This window comes from Condylura cristata, unplaced genomic scaffold (assembly GCF_000260355.1).
Source record: "Condylura cristata isolate star-nosed mole 26May11 unplaced genomic scaffold, ConCri1.0 scaffold00004, whole genome shotgun sequence".
Classification (NCBI taxonomy): Eukaryota; Metazoa; Chordata; class Mammalia; order Eulipotyphla; family Talpidae; genus Condylura; species Condylura cristata.
The window spans coordinates 60,132,872-60,156,827 of NW_004567105.1; the positions used below are offsets into that span (position 1 = coordinate 60,132,872).

General features: G+C 40.3%; 1 protein-coding gene across 5 annotated transcripts in view; it reads left to right on the forward strand.

Moving 5' to 3' along the window:
- VPRBP (Vpr (HIV-1) binding protein) overlaps window positions 1-23,289 on the forward strand; it is a 55,338-nt gene extending 32,049 nt beyond the window's left edge. For 2 of the 5 annotated variants that reach the window (XM_012720266.1, XM_012720265.1), the window contains 11 exons: window positions 1,950-2,074; window positions 2,480-3,743; window positions 4,368-4,566; window positions 5,774-5,856; window positions 6,389-6,473; window positions 9,303-9,536; window positions 10,020-10,113; window positions 10,692-10,796; window positions 11,556-11,629; window positions 12,100-12,201; window positions 18,067-23,289. In XM_012720266.1, coding sequence (XP_012575720.1) covers window positions 1,950-2,074; window positions 2,480-3,743; window positions 4,368-4,566; window positions 5,774-5,856; window positions 6,389-6,473; window positions 9,303-9,536; window positions 10,020-10,113; window positions 10,692-10,796; window positions 11,556-11,629; window positions 12,100-12,201; window positions 18,067-18,429 — 2,728 coding nt within the window. In that variant the 3' untranslated portion in view covers window positions 18,430-23,289. The remainder of the gene's footprint in view (window positions 1-1,949; window positions 2,075-2,479; window positions 3,744-4,367; window positions 4,567-5,773; window positions 5,857-6,388; window positions 6,474-9,302; window positions 9,537-10,019; window positions 10,114-10,691; window positions 10,797-11,555; window positions 11,630-12,099; window positions 12,202-18,066) is intronic. The other 3 variants (XR_001145032.1, XR_001145033.1, XM_004676113.2) reach the window with 3 other exon arrangements.
- Window positions 23,290-23,956: the final 667 nt, after the last annotated feature.

Below are 23,956 nucleotides of genomic sequence, written 5' to 3' on the forward strand. Positions count from 1 at the left end.
TATAAAGCTATTTCTTTCCCAAGGCTGATATTTTTTGTATTTGCTTTTTTCAATTCCTTTTATTTTTCTGCCTTCCTTGAGTGACTAATCTTCTGAATTTGAAGTATAGGTTTTTATATTATACATATTTGTATCTATACAGACATTATCTTTGATATTATACAGTATATGATACGTAGTACCTGGATTTTAGGGTATCTGCATTTTATCTTTATTGAATGCCAAATACTCAGAAAATGATCATAATGTTTTCTCACTAGCAGCTTTCATGCCAATACTTGGTAAAATCAGATATAAAATTGAAAAATTTTACTTTTTTTTTCCTTTTTAAAGATTTATTTATGTATACAAGAACTAGGGCATAGGTCTAAGGTGTGGGGGGCAGTGAGAGGATTCATTAGAGACAGAGTGGGGAACAAAACAGGCCAGTTGATGGAAATATACTGCAGGCGGCAAGACAAGAGGGGTCTGCTTCACCATGTGGGTTAGCTTCTTGGCTGGGGATTGAACTCCTGCTGCTGTGCTGCTATGGTGACTGCGAATAGCCTCATAGTGCTGAGACTTAACCCTTTGCACTACCAAGGAGGCCCTTAGCTTCTTTTTTTTTTTTTTAAAGATTTATTGATGCATACAGAACTGGGGTACAGGCCATTGGTGCAGGGTTGGTGAGAAGATTACCAGATATAGAGCGGGGAACAGTGCAGGAAGATTGATGAAGTACACTGCTGAGGGGAGCAGTGAGACAAGAGAGTCTGCTGCGCCTGGCAGGGGATCGAACTTGTGTTCTAGCAGCTGCAGCTAGCTTCGTATTGCTATGCCTTTTTTTTTTTTTTTAATGCATACAGAATTGGGGTATAGGCCACAGGTGTGGGAGGTAAGAGGATTCACCAGAGACAGAGGGGAGCAGAACAGGCAGATATTCTGCTGATAAACTGCTGAGGGGAGCAGCAGATGGGTCAGGAGAGGTCTGCTGTGCCATGTGGGTCAGCTCCCTGGCTGGGGATCAAACTCATTCTGCAGTGGCTGCAGATAGCTTAATGGTGCTGTGCTTTAACCACTGGGCCACCATGGAGGGCCCCGTTTCTTCTTTTAGTGTTATATTTTGAGTTTTTTACCTATCCTTTAGACTTTTTTGAAAACAACCATTGATGGCTGTAGAATATTTCATCAGTGTTCCATAGTTTAGTGCATGTATGTTACTTATTTAGATTTTCTAATTTTGCTTTTTTAAATGATGAGATAATGGGCACCTTAATATATAAATACTAGCCTATACTAGCAAGTGTAATAAACTCATTAGGAATGTGAGCACACATTCTTGCAGGTGAAATTCCTAGACCAAAGGTTATTAACAAAAATAATTATCTTGTTTTTCCAGATAATGTTCTAAAAATAATATCTTAATGTCTGCTACCAAAAGTATTTGTCTGTGTACACACTTACCAGCATTTGGGGATTAGCCTTTTTTTTTTTTTTTAAGATTTATTTTTTCAATACAGAACTGGGGTACAGGTCAGAGGTGCAGGGGCAGTAAGAGGATTCACCAGAAACAGAGTAACAGAGTGGGGAGCAGAAAAGGCAGAATGACAAGGTACACTGCTATGGGGAGCAGCGGTGGGTCCCGAGAGGTTTGCTGTGCCATGTGCATCACCTCCTGGGCAGGTGGGAATCGAACTCATGTGGAAGTGGCTTTAGCTTCTTAGTTCTGTGCTTTAACCCACTATGCCACTAGGGAGGGCCCCATTAGCCTTTGATTTTAATCTTAATGTGATAGATGAAAATTCTACCTTGACGTGTTTTGAAAGTAGTGTCACAGTGATTTACATGGCTAGGGACAGAGCTGTACAGGTAGGGGCTATGATCATTGTATCTCTTTCCCTTATTTTTAGCTGTTTTTGTTTCTTGTGGCCAAATCCTAGTTTCTTTGACTAATTCTTTTTCCTATTCAGGAATGACACTGTGCGCTTTGCTTTGGATGTCCTGGCTATTCTCACTGTTGTGCCAAAAATCCAGCTCCAGTTAGCAGAATCAGTGGACGTTCTGGATGAGGCTGGCTCCACTGTCTCCACCGTAGGTAGGTTGTAACTTGATGTTTTTGTTGTTTGGTTTGGATTTGTTTTCCTTAGCTATTCTGACCATGCTAACTTAGGTGGCCCTATATTGTAATATTAGAGGAGTAGAGGTAAGTAAGGACGATACTTTGTCTCTTGTCAGTTATGCCTTACAATTTCATTCTGAGTGGTACAGGTGCACACCTGAAGACTGTGCTCTGTAGAGTCTTGGGCTAACATAAGATTTATAAGAAAATGGGTTGGAGCAGACAATAAAAAAATTAACTTTGTAATCAGACACTGACAAAGTCAGTAATGGGCAAGTAACTCAGATTGGAGCAGAATGAATAGAACTCTACCTTTTGGCTCTGGAACAAATGTTAAAGTTGGCCACTAGTCTTATGAGGAATGTCTTTTTCCCTCAATAGGTATCAGCATTATTTTGGGAGTGGCGGAGGGTGAGTTTTTTATCCATGATGCTGAAATTCAGAAGTCAGCACTTCAAATTATCATCAATTGTGTATGTGGTCCAGATAACCGAATTTCCAGTATTGGCAAATTTATTTCTGGAACTCCTCGGAGAAAGCTGCCTCAAACTCCAAAAAGTAGTGAGCACACCCTGGCCAAGATGTGGAATGTGGTTCAGTCCAACAATGGCATCAAGGTGCTTCTGTCCTTATTGTCCATCAAGATGCCCATTACAGATGCAGACCAGATCCGGGCCCTGGCCTGCAAGGCCCTTGTGGGCCTGTCTCGTAGTAGCACTGTCCGGCAGATCATCAGCAAACTGCCTCTTTTCAGTAGCTGCCAAATCCAACAGCTGATGAAGGAGCCTGTGCTGCAGGACAAGCGCAGTGACCATGTCAAGTTCTGCAAGTATGCCGCTGAGCTCATTGAGCGGGTATCAGGAAAGCCACTTCTCATCGGCACTGATGTGTCCCTGGCAAGGCTGCAGAAAGCAGATGTTGTTGCCCAGTCAAGGATCTCCTTCCCTGAAAAAGAACTGCTTCTGCTGATACGAAACCATCTTATTTCTAAAGGGCTGGGGGAGACAGCAACTGTGCTAACTAAGGAGGCTGACTTGCCTATGACTGCTGCCTCACATTCTTCTGCCTTCACCCCAGTCACTGCTGCTGCTTCTCCTGTCTCTCTTCCCAGAACTCCTCGCATCGCCAATGGCATTGCAACTCGACTGGGCAGTCATGCTGCTGTGGGTCCTTCTGCCCCTTCTGCCCCTACTGCCCATCCTCAGCCTCGGCCTCCCCAGAGTTCACTAGTTTTGCCTGGCCCGTCTTATGCAGGCAGTTCTCCTTTGATTGGTAGGATCAGTTTTATCAGAGAGAGGCCATCACCCTGCAATGGCAGGAAAATCAGAGTGTTGCGGCAGAAATCGGACCATGGCGCTTACAGCCAAAGCCCAGCCATAAAAAAGCAGTTGGACAGACATCTTCCTTCCCCACCTACGCTGGACAGTATCATAACAGAATATCTTAGAGAGCAGCATGCTCGCTGCAAGAACCCAGTTGCCACCTGTCCTCCTTTCTCTCTCTTTACTCCTCACCAATGTCCTGAGCCAAAACAGAGGCGGCAAGCGCCAATAAACTTTACCTCAAGGCTAAACCGCAGGGCATCATTTCCAAAGTATGGAGGGGTGGATGGCGGATGCTTTGATAGGCACCTTATCTTTAGCAGGTAAGGAGAGGCCACCTCACTATTCCTGGGGATTGGAATGATTCTTCTAAGTCAGGGTGTTAAGTCCATATAAGCATGGAATGATTAGTCCAGAAAGCCATTTGTTGGCCTCAAATACCAAAGATGGTCTCTCTCTATGAATACATGAGCAATGTAACCCCTTTTATCAACCATGGGCTCTTCTGTGATCCTTGACAATATATTGAAATATGATACTCTGTGTTTTTGTTACAACTAGCATGTTTTCTAGAATCCATGCAACACACTGTCCCTGACTAAACTCCCAAAACTTTTTTTTGATGCTAGTCCAAGTTGTTTCCTGTTTTTTGTTTTTTTGTTTTTTTGTTTTTTTTTGTGTGTGTTTTTTAACAGCTCTTACATGAAGGGTGTGGGGTCATAAGTTTTAAACATGGGGATTTTTGCTGCTGTTCAAATTTGTGGGTGGAGATCGTTTTCTCACTTGAAATGAAACTGAATCACCAAGTCGCTGTGATGTTTTGGGAGAACCTATTTGAAACATAAATGCTCTTTTTTTTTTCTTTTATCTTTTATTATTTTTATAGCAAAGTTTTCCTTTTTTTCTGAGTCCCTGCACTTTGTCTCTGATTCTCTTTTTCTACTTAGGTTTCGGCCTATTTCAGTGTTTCGAGAAGCCAATGAGGATGAGAGTGGCTTTACTTGCTGTGCATTCTCAGCACGGGAGCGATTCCTGATGCTTGGCACCTGCACAGGGCAGTTGAAGCTCTACAATGTGTTTAGTGGACAGGAGGAAGCCAGCTATAACTGTCACAACTCAGCCATCACACACCTTGAACCTTCCAGGGTAACATCTCTTAGATGTTTTAATCATCCTTTTAAGATGGATTGTGGAACTGTGGGCAAATTGGCAGCTGGTATTTGTATATAGCTTTCATTGCAGAACAGCCACGCTCATAGGCTCATAGCATATATGGCAGTTTCTTTGCTGCTTTGGTATGGTATGTGCAGCAGAGACTATTTGGACTGGAAAGTATTTACTATTTGACCCTTTAAGTTTGTTAACCCCTATTCTGAGACCCTGTAAGGTTGTGTGTGTGTGTGTGTGTGTGTGTGTGTGTGTTAAATTCAGTTGGAAGCTGAGACATCAATCATGATCATTAAAGTTTACTTTTTATGTCACAAGTGTTTTTTTATTGAAAGTTTTGTTTTTTTCCCCTTGAGAACAAGCTTTTATATGATTCCATTGAATCGCAGTTTATTAGTACTAGTCTGTAAATGGAAATGACACCTTTGCTTTTTCTAAAAGCTGGGAATATTAAGATAAGGATAATCACCTAATTTTAGAGTATAAAACCCACCTTTTATTGGACTTTCTAAATGAAAGCTCATTATGAGTCCTTAAAATCAAACAAATTTTAAGTTGACTGGTATTTCATATGAGGGTGACTGAAGGATGTCAAATGTCAAGGAAGAAGGAACCAACCATCTTTGCCATCTTTTCAGTTTCCTCCCCACTCTTGGAACTGTTGTATTTCATGTTACTAGTTCAGGAGAATTTAATATTTCCTTAAGTTTAGTTTTTAGGATACTGTTGATACAAGATAGAAAATCAGCTTCTGACTATTCTTGATTCTTTTTTTTTTTTTAAGACTTACTTATTTATTCGTACAGAACTGGGGTACAGGCCAGAGATGCGGAGGGTGAGAGGATTCACCAGAGACAGAGCAGGGAGCAGAACAGGCAGATCTACGAAGTACACTGCTGAGGGGAGCAGTGGGCGGGTCAGGAGAGGTCTGCCGCGCCATGTGGTCACCTCCTGGGCAGGCGGGGATCGAACCCATGCGGAAGTGGCTTTAGATTCTCAGTGCTGTGCTTTAACCCGCTGCGCCACCAGGGAGGGCCCCCATTCTTGATTCTTTGAAGTTTTTCTTTTCTCTTTAATCCAACAATATTTTTTTTTAACTGGTATTTTAAAATGTTAATGGCAGATAATGATGCCTGCACTTCTACAAAAACATAGTTACCCACCATGGGCCTCCTCTTCCTTTTAGGATGGGTCCTTGCTGCTGACCTCTGCTACTTGGAGCCAGCCTCTGTCTGCACTTTGGGGAATGAAATCAGTGTTTGATATGAAGTATGTATTTTTATAATCTAGTTTCTATATTTTCCATTTTATCTAATGTATACGCTCCATCTGATTTTTAGACTCAAAAGCTTTTGGAAAAAGAAGGGTACTGTGAATTATTGCTAACTTCTCACTTTCTCTTATGTGGCTCCTATTTAATTGGATTTTATCTTTTTTAATTTAGTCTTACTAGGTATATACATTCACATTACATAGCAGATGCTTCACTAATCAAAATTGTACTTTTTTGCATTTTTTTAATTCACATGACAATTGAATTTTGATGGGGCATATTTCAATACTCATGTGCTCTATTAACCATGTCTTTAACCAGATAATGTCCATTAATTTGGATTTGTTTGGACAGACTGGTAGGGGAAGGAATTTTTTTTAAATTTTAAGTGTGCATGTATTTACTCTTTGGGAGCAAAATCTTCAGGTGAGTATGGTCAGGCAAGAGCCTGAGGATTATCTTTATTTTCAGTTGGTTGAAGACATAAACCTAGGTAGTCTGTCACTTTCATGCTTCTGTTGTTTGTAGGCATTCCTTCACAGAAGATCATTATGTTGAGTTCAGTAAGCACTCCCAAGATCGGGTGATAGGCACAAAAGGAGACATTGCCCATGTGAGTACCTAATCATCCACTACCTTCAAATTGATTCTACCCAGTAAATGAACTGAACTGAACTTAATCTGGCAACTTGAGAAAGATGTCATTAATGTAGTGGATATTTAAAAGTATTAACTAAGTTTTAGGTGAAATAATAAATAAAGAAGCAAATACATGGTATATCAGGTGTTAAATGCTGCACAGGAAAAGAAAGCAGGACAGGAAAAAGAGGAAGTGCTTGTTGGTAATATGGGCGACTTGTGTTTTATATGTTAGTTTCATGCAGAGAGCTGTGGAAAGTATTCTAAGACCAAAGAGAATGGCAAGGGAGAGGGGAGATTGGGAGCTGAGGGGAGGGGAGGGGGGAGAGTTGTTACATATCATGTACTATATTTACAGGCTGTTCTTAGAAACTTTGGCTTTTCCTCTGAGGGAGTTGAAGACATTGAAGAGTGATCAGAGGACATTTGACTGGCTATTAAGTGTGAATCTGGTTTCTGTGAGAGAAACAAGAACAGGCTTCCCAATTTGGAGTGTGTTTTGCCAGCCCACATGTGAGAGCTGCAATGAAGCTGGGCTTACGTGAGGCGAAATGGTAGAACTGGCTCCTGGGGTTTTGGACATAGGAAGCTTCTGATTCTATTAGACATTGTAGAGGGTTTGTAGAGGGAGAGAGACACCCCTGAGCCCCCAAACCTGCCTGCTCAAAATAGAGTCTACCATCGGCCACATCAAGGCAAAACATGTAAGACCTTTAATGGAAAGGAACTTTAATACATTAATCAGTGTGCAGTACAGCAAATATAAAGAATATAGTTTCTAAGTCAGACACCCAAGTGTATCCCCTTGTTGGTAAAAGTCTACCCAAAAGGGATTGGCCCAAAGCAAGGCCTGAAAGCCCGCCACCAGTCTGAGGCACCTTCTGGAGGGGACCCATAGAGAAGGGTCAGAAATGGCCAGACAAGTCTGGAAGGAAAAGAGTAAAATCAAAATCAAGATAAATGCTGCCATAGTCAAACCTTCCCACAGGTCTCTCACTCACATCTGTTTCAACTAGTCCAGGATGAATAAGAAGCAAATGCAGTTTCTTCACATGCCTCTCTGCTCCCTGTGCCTCCCTCAGCCCAACAGGACTGGTTTTATATCCCAAACCCAAAATGTTTGCTTAATAATCCTAGCAGTCCGCCCTCTGGTGTAGCAGAGGGATTCGTAGCTTTGGTGTGTGGAGTGGGGGTGGAATCCACAAAACCTGTATCTGTAGAGAGTTCATTCAGGACATTCTTTCCCCCTAACAAATGGACAGGTAAATATAGAAATTGGGAGTTCAGTGATTCCCAGGATAAGAGATATAAATAAAGGAGTTGTCCATAGGTTATAGAATTTAGAAGCCTGGATGAGATCATTAATGAGAAGTGGTGTGGGGACAGAGTTCTGCCACATGCCAATAAGTAGACGTTGTTGATTGAGGAGGAATATGGGAAGGAAGCCAAAGAAACTGGGCCAGTAAGGTAGCAGGAGTGCCCAGGAAAAACACCTGGAAGGCAAGGTGAGACTCTTGAGGAAGGATTGATGACTGGGTTAGAAACAGTGAATTGCATAAGAATATTGAGAGGTGACTTTTGACCTTATGTTAAGAGCTAGTTTGGAGCATGGAATGTAGAATGAAAATCTGATTAAAGTGGTTTCATAAGAAAAGAGGAAAGAAGAGGGACTGAATATACACAAGTTTCTTGAAGTGTTTTGCGAAGAGGTGGGGTTAGTCACTGGATATGAGGGGGGAAGGGAGTGTTTTCCCTGAAGTGTTCATATGAAAATATTACAATATCTAAGAAGTTGGAGGAATAGTACACATAACCTGGATTTCTTCGGTTTATTGCCTTGCCATACTTTTCTTCTGTGTAAATGTATGTATATTTGTCTGAATCATTTAAAAGTAAGCTGCAAACATCATGACTCTTTTCATCTTAAGTCCTGTAGCATGTATATTCTAGCAATAAGGACATTTTCTGTCATAATCATACTCCTACATATCACTTAATATCACTCCATATTTGGTTTTCCCAGTTGTTCCTGATGTAGTTAGCTTCATTTTTTTTGTTTGTTTTTTTTGAATCAGGATCCACCCAAGATTCACAGACTGCATTTGGTTGTTTCATTACTATTTTAAAGCCAAGCTATTTCTCCAGTTTACATGATGTGGACTTTTAAAGAAACCAGGCTAGCTATCCCATGATCTGAATTATTTGGTTGCTTCCTTTGTAGTGTCTCTTTATTCTTATATTGAAGGAATTAAAAAAAAAATTGGAAATGTTAAAGTATATTATACTCTGTGAGCTTGTGGGGAAGTTAATCTCTGAGTTGGGTGTACAGTGTTTACTTTGAAACTTTTAGTATTGTAGGGGTAAAATACGCATAATGGAAGATCACAAGGAGAAAGGGTTATTTCACATTGATGCTTTTCTCCAAAAAGTAATCCTTAAGAGTATTCTAGGGTTATTATGTTTGTTGATCCACATGGAGAATTTTTCAGTTTTACTCTTAGAAACATTTTCTGTTACTTAAAAGGGGTGGGGTTAAGAGGGTTTCCCTATCCCTGTTGTAGTCTCACTTCTCATTTTTTTATTTATGGAAAAGAGACTTTTCAAAACCTTGAATGCAAATCAGAATACTTAAGCTTACTTGGATGGGTGTGATCTTTCTACTTTTAGTTAATTTACAATATTAGGGCTCTTGTAAATTTGGAATTTGGAAGCATGAGGAAGATACTTTACACAGCTTCTCTTTGAATTTGTAAATGGATGTATTGGTCTGATTTTTCTCTTCCCCACCCCTTCTTCTCTAAAGATTTATGATATTCAGACTGGCAACAAGCTGTTGACTCTGTTTAACCCAGATCTTGCCAATAACTACAAGAGGAACTGTGCCACCTTTAATCCTACAGATGATCTTGTCTTAAATGATGGCGTCCTCTGGGACGTCCGCTCTTCACAGGCCATCCACAAGTTTGACAAGTTCAACATGAACATCAGTGGTGTTTTCCATCCAAATGGACTAGAGGTTATCATTAATACTGAGATTGTATCCTTTATACCATCCATATGTTGTTACCTAGTTTGTGATGCAGAAATAGTTTCTTCCAATACATGTTTCAAGTATTCTCAGGTAATACTCTGGTTCCTCTCCTTTGATTTGAAGTTTTAGTGACAGTTCAGTGGACTCTCTTTGATGTTTCCTGTCTTCCACTTTCTTAGCTGTTGAATTCACTTTTATCTTTTTCACAGGGATTGTACTTTTGTGCTGTATTTGGTAAGTAAAAGAGTAAAAGTGAAATGACAATATGAGAGGAAGGGAGCATCTGAGCAAGAAGTAGCAATGCCACATGAGATTAAGGGACTAATTATTCAGTAATGCATAGTCTATATGCTTTAGTTTCATCTTGATTTCATTGATTTTTAAAGAAGTGGTGCCTCGTAGGAAGGAAAGAAAGGGTTGTTAGAATTTCCCCCTTATCTGAAGTTAGAAGTTTTGTGTTAAAATACTTTTCCTTAACCATTCTCCTAGTGGGATCTTCGTACTTTTCATCTTTTACACACAGTTCCTGCTCTAGATCAGTGTCGTGTGGTATTCAACCACACGGGGACAGTGATGTATGGAGGTAATAAACCTTTACTTTTTTTCATTGTTCTTTCTTCTGCCTCACATAGTTTTATACGTCCTTTTTGAAAAATACCACTCAAATGTAAATTGGAAACCATCTGAAAGTTGTATAAAAGTGAAAATAATAAAATAAAATAAAATAAAATAAAAAGTGAAAATAATAGTACAAATGGTGGCACATGAGAAGCTGAAAATAATGTTGATTTAGGATGAAAGCTCCCTGACATTAATGATAACAAATGAGTCTTACAACGCAAGAAATTTTGTTCAGTAATTTGCTGTGTGTATAATTACATACTGAAGAAGAACCTTTACATTTTATCTGTTGTTATTGTAAGCCTTCAGCTGTAACATTTGCTGGGAGCTAGTTGAAAGATTGAGAATACTTGTTAACAATAGTTGGGTTGTGCAATGATGGTATTTTGAGAGGAACTAACTAGATGCAGAGTGATTTTACTACAAGAAAATTTGCTGAAGTTTTGATAATCCATTAATATTTTCTGCATTTGTCAATAGGGGATTCAGATTCTAACATGTTTTGCCCCATATCCTTCTTTCCTTTTCCCTCTCACCTAGCTATGTTGCAGGCAGATGATGAAGATGACTTAATGGAAGAGAGGATGAAAAGCCCGTTTGGATCCTCCTTTCGAACATTTAACGCAACTGACTACAAACCTATAGGTAAGCATGAAAGGGCAGACTGGTCATTTTGTCATCTTTTTAACATTCCTACTTTTTTTTTTTTTAAGAGAATTCTGGTACAGGCCAGAGGTGCAGGGAGATGAGAGGACTCACCAGAGACAGAGTGGGGAGCAGAACAGGCAGACTGACTGAAATACACTGCTGAGGGGAGTAGTGGGTGGGTCAGAAGTCAGCCTCGCCATGTGGTCAGTCACTTCCCTGGCCGAGAATTGAACTCTGGCTGCAGTAGCTGCAGGTAGCTTTGTAATGCTTTTTAATCCGTGGTGCCACTGAGGAGGGCACTCCATTTTTTTCAAAGGTTTATTTACTTATGCATACAGAACTGGGGTACAGACCAGAAGTGCAGGGGTGGTGAGAGGATTCACCAGAGAAAGAGTGGGGAGCAGAATAGGCACCTTGATGAAGTACACTGCTGAAGGGAGCAGCAGGCAAGACAAGAGAGGTCTGCTGTGCCATGTGGGTCACCTTCCTCACCTGGGATTGAACTCATGGTGAAGTGACTGCTGCTAGTTTTGTAGTGCTGTGCTTTAATATTGCGCCACCAGAGAATGCCTCCTCCCCATTCCTACATCTTAATTTAAGATTTTTAAGTGGAAAGGCTAATTTTCACTGGAAAGCAAAGTGTTGTGTAAATTTTTCTGGCCAGTCAGAATTCCTTGAATTCTGAATTCCTCTAGTGGGCTTGTTTTTTTGGTCATAGTGTTAATCCAATCCCAAGTCTTGTACTCTGTTTTCCAGCAACCATCGATGTGAAACGGAACATCTTTGACCTGTGTACAGACACCAAAGACTGTTATCTTGCTGTCATTGAGGTAAAGGGAGCCAGCAGAAATGTTGTTTTGGACTGATGTTTAGACCATTTTCAAGTTATACTACAGGCACTTTGTCCAAGATGTATTCTAAAATTGATGGACTCCCGAGGGTAGGTTGTTGATAATCTGCCCTTTGATTTGGGAGACATTCTATGCAAGAAAGATAGTAAGAATATCTCAATACATTAATAATTCCTATTTTAGAGGAGTTTTGATCTCTTGCCAGAGCAAGATGTGTATGTTCCAAGTATGGTGATCTCTCGTCTTTGTTTCCCTTGTTGCTCAAGCCTTCTCATCCGTTTTTCTTTCTTTCTCTTATCCTAGGTATAAATTTTCAAAGTCAGGTCTTGGGGGTACTGGAAGCTCTGATAGTTTACAGAGTCAAGGTACATGGTACCAGTTAGAGATGAGTCGTGGAAGTGGGCCTTCTTAAAACTAACTGCTATTTGTGGCATGGTGTTCTATTGCAGAACCAGGGCAGCATGGATTCTCTAAACATGGACACAGTGTGCAGGCTATATGAAGTAGGCAGGCAGCGTCTGGCAGAAGACGAGGATGAAGAAGAGGACCAGGTTAGTGATCTTTGAGAGTTCTTTCTGCTCATCAATGCTGAATAAATTATGCTTTTCTGCTTTCCACTATAGGGACTTTTAAGATCAACCTTTGCTACCTGCTGCCGTTTTATGAAAGCCCATTATGGCTTCTTGATCACTCTAACTTGGAGAAAGCACATTTTGTCATTATAAAACTTTACCTATGTTCATATTTTATTTGTAAGTTAATTTGCAAGTTAGCAATCTCTGATTTTGCTTCAAGGATTTCTTTATGCTCGTGCTCAGGACCCATGCCCTTTATGACTTCAGGAAAATCAGCTCCCACCCTCCCAGTGCTCATAAACAGAAAAATTACTCTGCTGAGGTGGATCATAGAAATTCCTCTAGATTGTGTACCTTTTTAGATTTATACTCGAGTGTATCATTTAGGGTTGTTACTAAAGTGACACTCCTTTTTTACATTTTAGAAGGGCAGGTTTATTAGGAAAAGGAGAAAGAAGAAAAGACCAGCATAGTCATAGGTGGGCAGGAAAACTGATTCTTATTTTTAATATTAGTGTGTACTTGTTTATTGCTGGTTTATAGGAAAGCGTTCTATAGGAAGGTGATGCCAGAGTGCACACTTACTGTGATCACAGCTGCTGCTTTTACCCTGGTAATCAAGAGTTCTTGTCTTGCAAGTTCTTGTCTTGTGAAGCTGTATAACAGTTCACAGACTTTTCAGTGAAGTAAGTGGAGAGTAACAAACTTTGCCTTGGAGAGTAAAGAAGGTATATTTAGGAAAAAGGACAAAAAGTAAAGACTCCCAGGTATAAAGTACCTTGGAGGGGCAAAGAAAGCCAGTGTGGAGTCTTGCTTTGGGAATATATACTTTTTCTCCTCCCTCATTATTCTGAAGTTCCATTTGTCTCTTTGTGATTGGTTTTAGTTGTCGGTAGTTGCACTTAATCTGCTACTGTGCTTAGGATCTTCCTACATTACCATCCCTTATCTTTTTATCATCCTCGATCCAGAATGTCTTGTTGTCCTTATTCGTTGCCCCTAGTCCTGCGGGTTTGACTGTCTCCCCTGTGGCTGGATCTTCCCCGATTCCTCTTGTTGCCCTGATCTTTGGAGCTTCTTTAACTCTCTTCAAGTCCACACCTACACTGTCCCTAAAGCTATCTGATGATCTGAATTTTCCCTGTGACTCAAAAGGTGGTGAATTAACCTTGAATCTTGCAACCCTGCTATAGTCACTTAAGTGTTCCAGAGTTCTTTTTTTTGTCAAAATTATTTTGGGCTTTCTACATAAATGGTCATGAAGACATTTTTCTTTCTTCCTTCTTAATCTGTACACATTTTTATTTCCTTTTTTTTTTTTTTTTGTCTTATGGCATTAGCTAGAACTTAACAGTATGTTGTTGAAAAATCATGATCCTGATTTTGAACCTCATCATAGCAGGAAAACCTGGAGTTTCTTACCATTAAGTAACAATGCTAGCTGTGGTTTTCTTTCTTTCTTTTTTTTTTTTTGGATAGCTGTGGTTTTCTATAGATGTTCTTTTTCTAGTTGAGGAAGTGCATTCCATTCCTATTTTGCTGGAAGTTTTAAATCATAAGGTGTTGGATTTGTTAGTCTTTTTCTGCATTTATTGATAGTAGTCATGTGATTTTTTTCTTCTTTAAGTTGTTGAAGAAATGAATTACATTAATTAATTTTAAAATATGAGCCAGTCTTGCAGAGATGAAATATATCCTACTTGGTTGTGGTGTGTAATTCTTTGTATATATTGTAAGATTTGTTTTGCAAATATTTTGTTGAGGATTTTTGCATCGTGTTCATGAGAGATATTGGTCTATAGTTTTCATTGCTTGTAATGTCTTTGGCTTTGGCTTCATAGAATAAATTAGGAAGTATTCTGTGTGCCTCTATCTTTTAGAGGAGGTTTCAGAGCATTGATAAAAATTTTAATTTAGCAGAATAATCATTAACTCATATGGACCTGGTACTTTGTTTTGAAAAGTTTGAATTAATTGATTAGATTTCTTTAGCAGATAGAGGTCTATTCAGGTTGTCTGTTTCTTCTTGTGTACATTTTGACAAAATGTGTTTTTCTGGGTATTGGTCCCTCTCTTGTAGCTAATCAAATTTGAGGTCATGGAGTTTTATTATTAAAAAAGATTATTTATTTATGCATATAAGAACGGGGTGCAGGTCAGAGGACCTGGAGGTGAGAGGATTCACCAGAGACAGTGGGGAGCAGAGCAGGCAGGTCAACGAAGTACATTGTTGAAGCTCAGAGCAGTGGGCGGGTCAGGAGAGGTTTGCTGCATCATGTGGGTCACCTCCCTGGGGCTGGGGATTGAACCCATGCTGCAGTGGCTGCCATAGCTTCATAGTGCTGTACTTTAACCCATTGTGCCACCAGGGAGGGCCCTATTTCCTATTTTCAATTTCATTGAGTCCTGGTCTAATCTCTGTTGTTTCCTTTCTTCTGACTATTTTGGGCTTAGTGAGCCCTAATTGGCTAATTTCTTAAGATGGAGCTTAGGTGATTGATTTTACAGTTTCCCTCTTTTCTAACATATGCATTCACTATTTATGAATTTCCCTCTATGCACTGCCTTTACCATATCTCATGAACTTAAAGTTGTTTTTCATTTATTTTCTCATTTAGTTTTGAGTATTTTTAAATTTGATGGTATTTTTTTTCTTTGATCCATGTGTTAATTTAGAAATGTGATGTTTAATATTCCAAGTATTTGGGGATTTTTAGATTTATATGATTTCTTGGCATTTTGATTTTTCATTAAGAGATATGTTAGTGGAATTATACCATATCTAAGTAGGTTTCCTTTGTAGCCTTAGTTTTGTTGATTCACATGTCTTCCTAGAATCTTATTGTAGCATTTTGCTATATTTATTATTTGCATCAGATTTCTCCTACCCACCTCTTCCTGTGGCAGCTTGATTTTTTTTTAAACTCACGTTCTTTTATGTGCCCTACCAGATTTAAAAAACAGCGACTTCATTTTCATGAGTCATTTGGTATTCAGAGTTCTGCCCTACTATAGATAATCTGCTCTCACATCTGAGATGTTCCAGGCATTGACTAAACATGACCCAGGGGTGCAGGCACCTATTACCAACACCTTTGAATTTGCCTTTCTATTTCAGCAAAATGAAGAAGCTTAAATGGTCATCTGCTAGCCTATAAAATGGTCCTATAAAAGTACCTATTTAATGGTAATTTACTACAGAGATTTAGAGGTAATTTATATAACATAAAACCAGTTGGCTTTTGCCCATGTTTAAATAAATTTGGAGATCAACTTAAAGAGATGGACTATATTGTTGAGTAAAAAAATAAGCAATCTATTTCAGCCATAAATATTTGGTTCCTGTGGCTGCCACGCTGCTTAAAGTTTTTGATGAAAGCAGTGATAAGTCACTTTCATTGGAATTTGGGTATTTGTTGTTTTATTTTTATCTTTTAATTCTTTTACTTTATTGTTTTAGGAAAATTATAAAATCAAAGATTGGTATTTGATCATTTGCCTATATTTTGAAAAGCCAGTACATTTCATCTATTTATAGTTAACCTTAAATTCATTAAAAGAATACGGGGAATAATGCTCCTTTCTCCACTCCAATTTGAACTCTGGGACACACTGTGCTGTGCTTCCTGTGTGTTCTCCACTGCATGGAAGTGGATGGTAAGAAACTGATTACACGCCTGCTGCTAACTGTTTTAGTCATTCTTGAAAGGCCTTTATTGTTCTCCCCAAGCACTGAAAATGTATGTGAGCTAAATTCTGCCAGTGAGGGAAGAAATGACCCTGAAATGAGCATTCTGGTAGACTACCCTTCCAGCTTATTTCCTTTCTCTGTCATGGTCACATAGGCTTCTGGGAATAGGTATCAACAATTTCTTACACTACAGATTAAGTAAAGGTTGGATTTGTGGGACTCCAAGAATTTGGAGTGATATCTATAATTCAAAATTTAGATCCTGGTTGACCTGTTTTCTAGGATTGCTTTTGATTTGGGAACATTTTTCATAGTTACTATTTAAGCTTGATGTGTTTGTAGAGAATGATCTTCCTAAACTTGCTGGTTAATAGATCCAGTTAGAACCGTTTACTCTAAAATGTTACCTATCCAGTCAGCTGCGGGCCTTTACAAGTTATGTTATCCTGGGATATTTGAAAATTTATGTAAATTGGCACATCCAGGATTCTAACCCAAGCTGTGTGACCCCAAAGCCTGAGCATTTTCTCCTATCCCAAATAGTGATGAGTGTGCATGTCAATAACTATGCATTGAATTTATTTTAGAATAAAAAAATGAAAGCTATACTAACTTAAATTTAAAATGTAATTATTCTGAGTTTAAGAGACACAGGGCCCTGGATTTGTTTTTAAGTATTTGTTTTTAACTGCAGTACTTTGATAATGGATTAGCAATAAATTTGGTAAAGGTCATGAGATATATACCTGGGAAAAAAGAAGCAAAAAGTTGTAATCTGGTAAGCACTTGGGTTATTTCTCTGGACTTTGACCTTCCTTCCCTTGCACAATTACTTGCATGAGCTGATGTGCTTGGCTAGGAGTTAAGGCTCAGTTTATCATTATTGCCATCCACACTCAGCTTCTTCCCAGTGGATGACTGCTGGGTAAATTGTTCCAGTGGAGTGCTCTGTGGTCAAGATGGTGGGACAGTGGGCTGAGATGCATGTGTGTGCGTGGGAGGTACTGGTATTTAAAGGAGTTAGTCTTTCCATATACTGCACAAAATTGTTGAAGTTTTAATTCACCCGCCAAAAACCATATGAAAAAATATCTGAATGGTGGTTCCAAATTAATTTAAAGCCCCAGATACCCTGCTGAATGTGAGCCTTGTGCCCATTACAGCTGATCAGCACTAGTGGCTGGACAAGCATGAAATGTTAAGTGCAGTAACACTTCAAGCAGTGTTTTGAAAATATCTTATGTTGGGCTTGTTTCATCTGTACTCTCTTTAGGCCATATATTAAGTATATGTTATTGTAGGAATTAGAATTCTTTAGTTGCTGACAAGTGATGTTTGAGCAGAAAGATACATAACTGAATGTTGGTCACATTGATTTGGGAACACCTGTCATCTTCTCAAAGCAGAGGTGTCCTACTTGAAACAGGGCAGCAGTTTAGATTCTAATGCAGAGTTGAAATCTGGCAGATACTAGGAAACACCATTTCCAAAGCCTCACAGCCAAAAGTATTCAGTTGGTTTTCCTGCATCCGGAAAATTCTTTTAAGTACACAAGGATGGATGACTTCCCTGGCATACATTTTTTTTTTTTTTTTTTTTTTTGGTTTTAGACAGAAATTGTGGGTATCTGTTAATGTTCTATATTGTAAAGGTCTTTTAGACAGTTTGGAATATTGGATGCTCAAGGTAGCACTACTTGTTAGAGGTTTACCCACATCCTTGTTTACAAGAATTTGAAGGGCTTGAGAACTCACCTAGACAGCTGTGTCCCTTTGTTTTGTTACACTGTTGCTTTAGATACCATGTGGGAGTTTTTTTTCCCAGTGTTTCAACTTGGTTTGGTTGATGAAGGAGAGAAATAAGGCCTCCTGGGATTCATTATTAATTCGTTAGGTACCTAGACTATTGATGGCAAAGATTTCTGTGAAGCAAGTTGTCTGGTTCCTTGATTAAGGTCGGCCTGACCTGGAATTGTCTCAGAGTGTTTGGGGAGGCCTACATATCCATCACTGACAAATCTATTTGGTCCATGAAGTCTGTGTTAAACTAGATTACCCCTCTCTACTGACAGTTTCCTCCCTTTGCCTTTGGGAAGGAGGGCAGACTCCCCTACCTGGGTCAGGCTAATGGACCTCACATTCTCTTACCAGGAAGAGGAAGAACAGGAGGAGGAAGATGATGATGAAGATGATGATGACACTGATGATCTAGATGAGCTTGACACGGACCAGTTGCTGGAGGCGGAATTGGAGGAGGATGACAACAATGAGAATGCAGGGGAGGATGGGGACAATGACTTTTCTCCCTCTGACGAGGAGCTAGCAAACCTCCTTGAGGAGGGAGAGGACGGGGAGGATGAAGACTCTGATGCAGACGAGGAAGTGGAACTGATCCTGGGGGACAGTAAGTCTAGGGCTGACCATGAGGCTGAGCCTTGGCATCCAGGGAAAGGTCCCTTTGCTGTGCCAGCCCAGCCCAGGGGGCAAACCATACCAGGGCTCCGTATCCCATAACTATAAATTCACCACTCTGGCTCCTTGAGGACAAGCAACTTCACTTATCTTATTCTCTGCTCTCCCATCAGACTCTGTAAACCGAATGGCTGTTACCATCTTTAAAACAGAGGTTGGCAAACTTTTTCCATAAAGGTCACACAGTAAATAACTCACACCTTATGGGCAGTGTGGTGTCTGTTGCAGCTGTTCAGCTTGGCTATTAAAGCCAAGAAAACAGCCAGAAAATAGACTGTAAATAAATGATTGGCTGTGTTCTAATAAAAGTTTATTCACAAAAATGGGTGGCAGGCTTGGTTTGGCCCATGGACTGTAGTTTCTCAACCTCTGCTTTTGAGTATTGACCTTAGAATGGAAGGTTAAAGTGTAGCTCTCTCTGAGGGGCAGCTGCTCTGGGTGCTGTACCTGCTCCTTTCTAAAGTCATAAAGAAATAAAGTCCTCTTGTGGAGGAGCCCTTTCCTGCTGTCTGCTTTTCCTAATCTCTCAAGAACAGAGGGCAAAGGTTTCTTTGGCTACTACTTATTTCTTTTTTCCTTTCTCATTCCAAGTTATCAAGAACAAACGCCAGTTTTCTAGTAATTTCCAGCATTAGGATAGGTGTTTTGAAGTCAAGTTGCCCTGACTTTGCTAATGAATCCTGATAAACTAGTGAATAGTTCTGAGCTTGTTAGCTCCGCAGCTATATTCTGCATGTTTCGTGGACATATTTGACAGTGTCACTGTGATGGGTGTCACTATTGACTCATGCTTGCTGCGGTCCTCGTTCTTTCTAATGCTTCCCTGCCTGAATGGGACTAGTAATCCCTGTGATATCCAGCCTTTTTCATGTAGCTAACCTGACCAGCATTCTCACAATCACGGTAGGTATTATGTCTAACATGGTAGCTGCTTAGCACATGCGGTGATTAACTTTTAATTAAAAATTCAGATCCAGATGATTGTCATTAAAAAATTTCAGTCCCTCATTTTCATGTCCATATTTTAAATGTCCCTATTTTAAGTAGTCACATGTGGCTGCCATATTGAATAGCACAGATATGAAACACAGCATTACAGAAAATAATTCTGTGCCAACTCTGACCCAACAAATGCCACACTTCTTTATAATATACACTTATTTTTTATAATCACTAATGTTTGGTGTTAGAGTGAGTGATAGAGTGTGTGTAAGTGGGTGGCATGTATATTTAAACATATAAAAGATTATCCTATTCTCCAGTGACCTGAATCTATTTTCTTTGGGATAAATCTTACATGTGTTTCTAACCCACAGGGTTGAAGGCCTTTGGCTTGGGGAAGACTTTCTTATATAAGTCCACTTGTCAAAGTTCTATGTTGAGGAAGATCTCTGGAGGCTGGGAGGAGGGGGGGAATACCTTGGATTTGCCCATCTACTGTTTATCAGCTTCCAGTTTTCCATTCTTGGAGGTTGAGGTGATTCATCGGAGGAGGACTTAGCTTGTTTCTAGCCATGATCAAAAAAGCCAGGTAAGGGGGACTAAGGGACAAGAGACACATGACAGTATTGATGTGAATAAAAGGACAAGTTTCACTGAATTTTTTTGTGTCCTCTATGTGGGGGTGCAAGTTCTATTCAGTTAGGCAGGCTAGGGAAGGGCAAGCCATGGTCCAGCATGGGAGTTTCACTTTGGTTTTTTGTTTGTATGTAAAGCCACTAGTATTTGGTCTGTAAAATTACTGCTTCATTTAAGCCTTTAAATGTTTCATTTAGGAAATGCCTTTTTTAAGTCCAAGAGGTAACCTGGAAAACTATGAATGAGAATATTACTTTAACTTGGTGGGTACATTTATGAAAATGTCATGACAGCTTCAGCTCTAGAACTGAGGTGACAATGTGGAGGTGGCATCCGAGGTGTGTGCTCCCTGCTTTCTATATTTCTGTATGTCAGAGACCCACAGCAGCTTGAAACAAGGGAGAGCACTCTGTGCCCTTGGTTTGCTGACATTTTGTCTCACACTAATCCTTTTTTTTTTTTTTTAAGAGGGTTACCTTTTAAACTCTTGGGGCTTAATGGAGCCCTTTTAATATGATGAAAGTCATTGAGACTGTAGAAAACCACACCCCGTGTGCCTCCACATAACTTTGTCCAGGCCTGGGATCCCACAGAGACTCAGGACCGATTCCACATACAGAACTCCAGCTCTAGAAGAGAACCATCTTGACTCTTGTGGTATTTGTTTCATTTCTGTTTACACATAAAACCTGTATGTTGTAGACAAGCAGGCTGAATAGACATTGCTGGGATTGATTGTTTAAATTCAGATCACCTTTGTTAAAGACTTTTTCGGAAGGGGCAGTCCTGACCAGGATTTAGATTGGGTCTTTTCACCATTTGGAGAGAGAGAAAAAGCCGAGGAAGGCAGAGAATGGAGTACCGCCACCTGAGTGCCCAAATAAGCTTGTGCTGATGCTCACTCTAGCTGCATTTACAGGCCCCAGCTGTCTGCAGGCTCTTAGGTCTTAGCAGCTGTACACTGGCATTAGCTTCTTGGGCAAATGAGGATAAAGGAATTGTTTGAAAGCCTGGTCCTCTGTTTGGCTCTGGGTAGGACCCTACCCTTTCCTGCTGGAACTGCCTTTTTGACTTCTTGCAAGAAAGCTGATGAAGCTTAGTTTGATTCAGTTGTGTTGAGTATTCTTTGATTGCTCCATTCTGTGTTCTCCATTCCTAAGTTGAAAGGCCATGTTTGTGCTCTTTAGACCCAGGAACAATTTTTTCCACCTATCTCTTTTGATTTCAGGACTTTGTTGTATGTATCATAGCCATGTTTACCCTGGTTTCCTTCCTAAAGGAGCATAGTGACTTAAGGGGAAGAACCTGAGAACATGCATCGTTCTTCCGCAGCTTTCCAGAGTTGGTATCCAGTAGCTGGGGAAAGCAGATACAGGGTTTCTTTGGACTCACTGGCCATCTGTCTCTACATGGGAACCCCATAGCCTATAAGCATTTGTGGGGCTCTAGCTGAGGTCACGTTTTACTTCTGGGGGCCTTGTTCAAATTGCTGCGTTGTAATCACAATGGTCATGAAGACCTTTCCCTTCTCTCCAATACTAGTGTCCTCTGAGTGAGGTACTGTATTTCTGATTGTGACTGGCCAGAGCCTCATCTCAAGGATTCTTTCTACCACCACTTGGTTTTACTCCTTAATGGATCCTTTCAGCGGTGTTAGTGTGGTCTGTTCACTGATTGAGAAGGCAGATGGTCAAGCACAGACCATCTTGTGTGCCAGAGATGGCCCCATCTTCCAGGACACCCTGGCTGCTACCTGCCTCTAGCCCAGAATTCCTAGGCACTCCTATGGTATTGCTGTAGGCTGGCCTGTACATTTTTGGGCATTTGTTCCCCTGTAGCTTACATTCAGAAATCGCATAGGAATAGGTATAAATCCTGTGTTAACTGCATCTGCTTATGAGAGTGAACAGTTTTAATAAAAAACTTAACTGCTGGGTACTCCCTGCCTTTTTAGGGGTCTGTGAGGTCAGGCAGGCCTGTGCTTACCCCTGAAAGATGCCAGAGGCCAAATAGCCACAGGGGTTCATTCATGGCCCCCTTTACCTGTCATTGATGACAGTGCATGGGTGAGGACTACAAAAGGGGCTTGATGAGTCCTTTTAGGGCCCCCCAGGCTGGAAGAATCTCTTGGAAGCAGAGGGTACCATGCCAGGCCCTTTGAAAGGTAAGAGAGCAAGAGATCCCAAGGGTGACCTCTTTGGTAACAACAAGTATTCTTCAGAGCCAGCTCCAAGGAGTGAGTTAATGAGTTTCCTTTCTGAAAGCTGGCAATTAACCTTGTTCAGTAGAAGTGTATGTGTGTGCAGGTACTTCCTTCCTGAAAGTTCCTAAACTTAGTGCATAATCTAGTTTCTCCCTTTTCTTACCTTTCAGCTGACAGCTCTGACAACTCTGATTTGGAAGATGACATTATCTTATCTCTGAATGAGTGAGGAGCCATCACCATGTGGAAGAGATTCTTGGCAGGCGAGAAACTGAGTCAAAAGAATTCAGACCACCTTCCCTTCCCTTTTCCCCAGGGCTGTCTGTCTTTTTAAGGAACTGCATGCCCTGCATTCAGAGGATTATGGCTTATAGTCTCATTGGAATCTGAGGGTCCTTCCAAAACCAATAACAAACACAAAAAAGACTACAGGGTTCAGGCCCTATTCTGCTCCCCCATTCTAAGATGGACATATCTTTCCTCAAGGGAAAAAGTCTCTGGGGGTTATTTCACAATATATTTTCTTTGTATAATGTTCTTTACTTAAAGAACAAGAAATAGTTTTTTATAAAACTCAAAAAGAAAAAAAAAAGGCATTTATAATTGAGGGTATGAACTTATATCCACCAGGTCTCTCATCCCTGCACTTCATTTTCTGTGAAAGAAAATGATGTCTAAAGAACAATGTAGAGGCATTTTTACACACATATTTAAATGAAAAGGAAAATCGTGGTTTCTTAAATTGATAAGGATTAAGAATATTTTATTATAAATATAATATATGATTTTTTAACCTGTTTTGTTGCCTCATAAGCTGTCAGGTTAATTTGTTTGCCTTTGTGCCAGAGGGGGGAAGGCCCTGCTTGTTTGCTGAGTCAGTGCCTACATTCACCCACCTTCGTGGTTTGGGGGCTGAGCAAGGTCTTTGGATATTGGCTTTCTGGAGTTGAGGGAACTTAGGATGTAAGTTCACACCCTCTATTTTTCTTTGTGATTTAGTTTTTCAAAGATCTTTTTTTCTTCCCTTTCTCCCCAATATGGAAATTACAAATCAAAGGCCTTTTTCTTTAATGTAAAGTGTATTTATTTAAAAAAAATACAAAATAAACTACAAGTCTGTCTTTGTTTATGGCCTTTCCCTGTTCTCGTCTTACTGAGGTGGGGTCTGTCCCTCTCCTTGCAGGTCTTGCTAGGCAAGAGGACTGGGAGAGGTGGTCTAGGACAGAACCTGTTCTGTAAAAGAGCACTCTGGGAGAAGGTGGCAGAGTGTCTATGCTGACGTTAGCCTTCCTCCAAGGGGGCATCTGCCATGCAAGGGGCGAGTTCAGGGCGCTGTCTGCACGCATTATCTTTTTCTGGGTTCTGAATCAAGAAGGCAGGCCAGAATACAGATTTGGTAGAGTTGGAGAGTTCAGGGGACTCTTTGGAGGAATTAAGTAGGGAGAGCTAAGGACAGAAATCATCCAACCTTCTTTGAGGTCGGGCGACTGTCACTACTATCCTGAAGGGACGCGAGCAGTCCTTCAGCTTGGGCAGTTTAGGGTCAGTGAGGTCTTGGGTCAGGCTGGGTTTGCAGCTACCCCACAGGTTTCTGAAAGTGGCCTGTGGCTAACTGCTACCACCAGGTAAGTGCCAGGTGCTTTTACTTTGCATTCCTCTTGTAGCCTCACTACTTTTCCTTCCCCAAATAAATACAAGACCCATGTTTCTCCCTTCCTTTGATTTTGCCCAAATAACAGCTTCGTGGTCTTTACTGTATAGGTACTATATAGCTAGAGAATGTTCTAC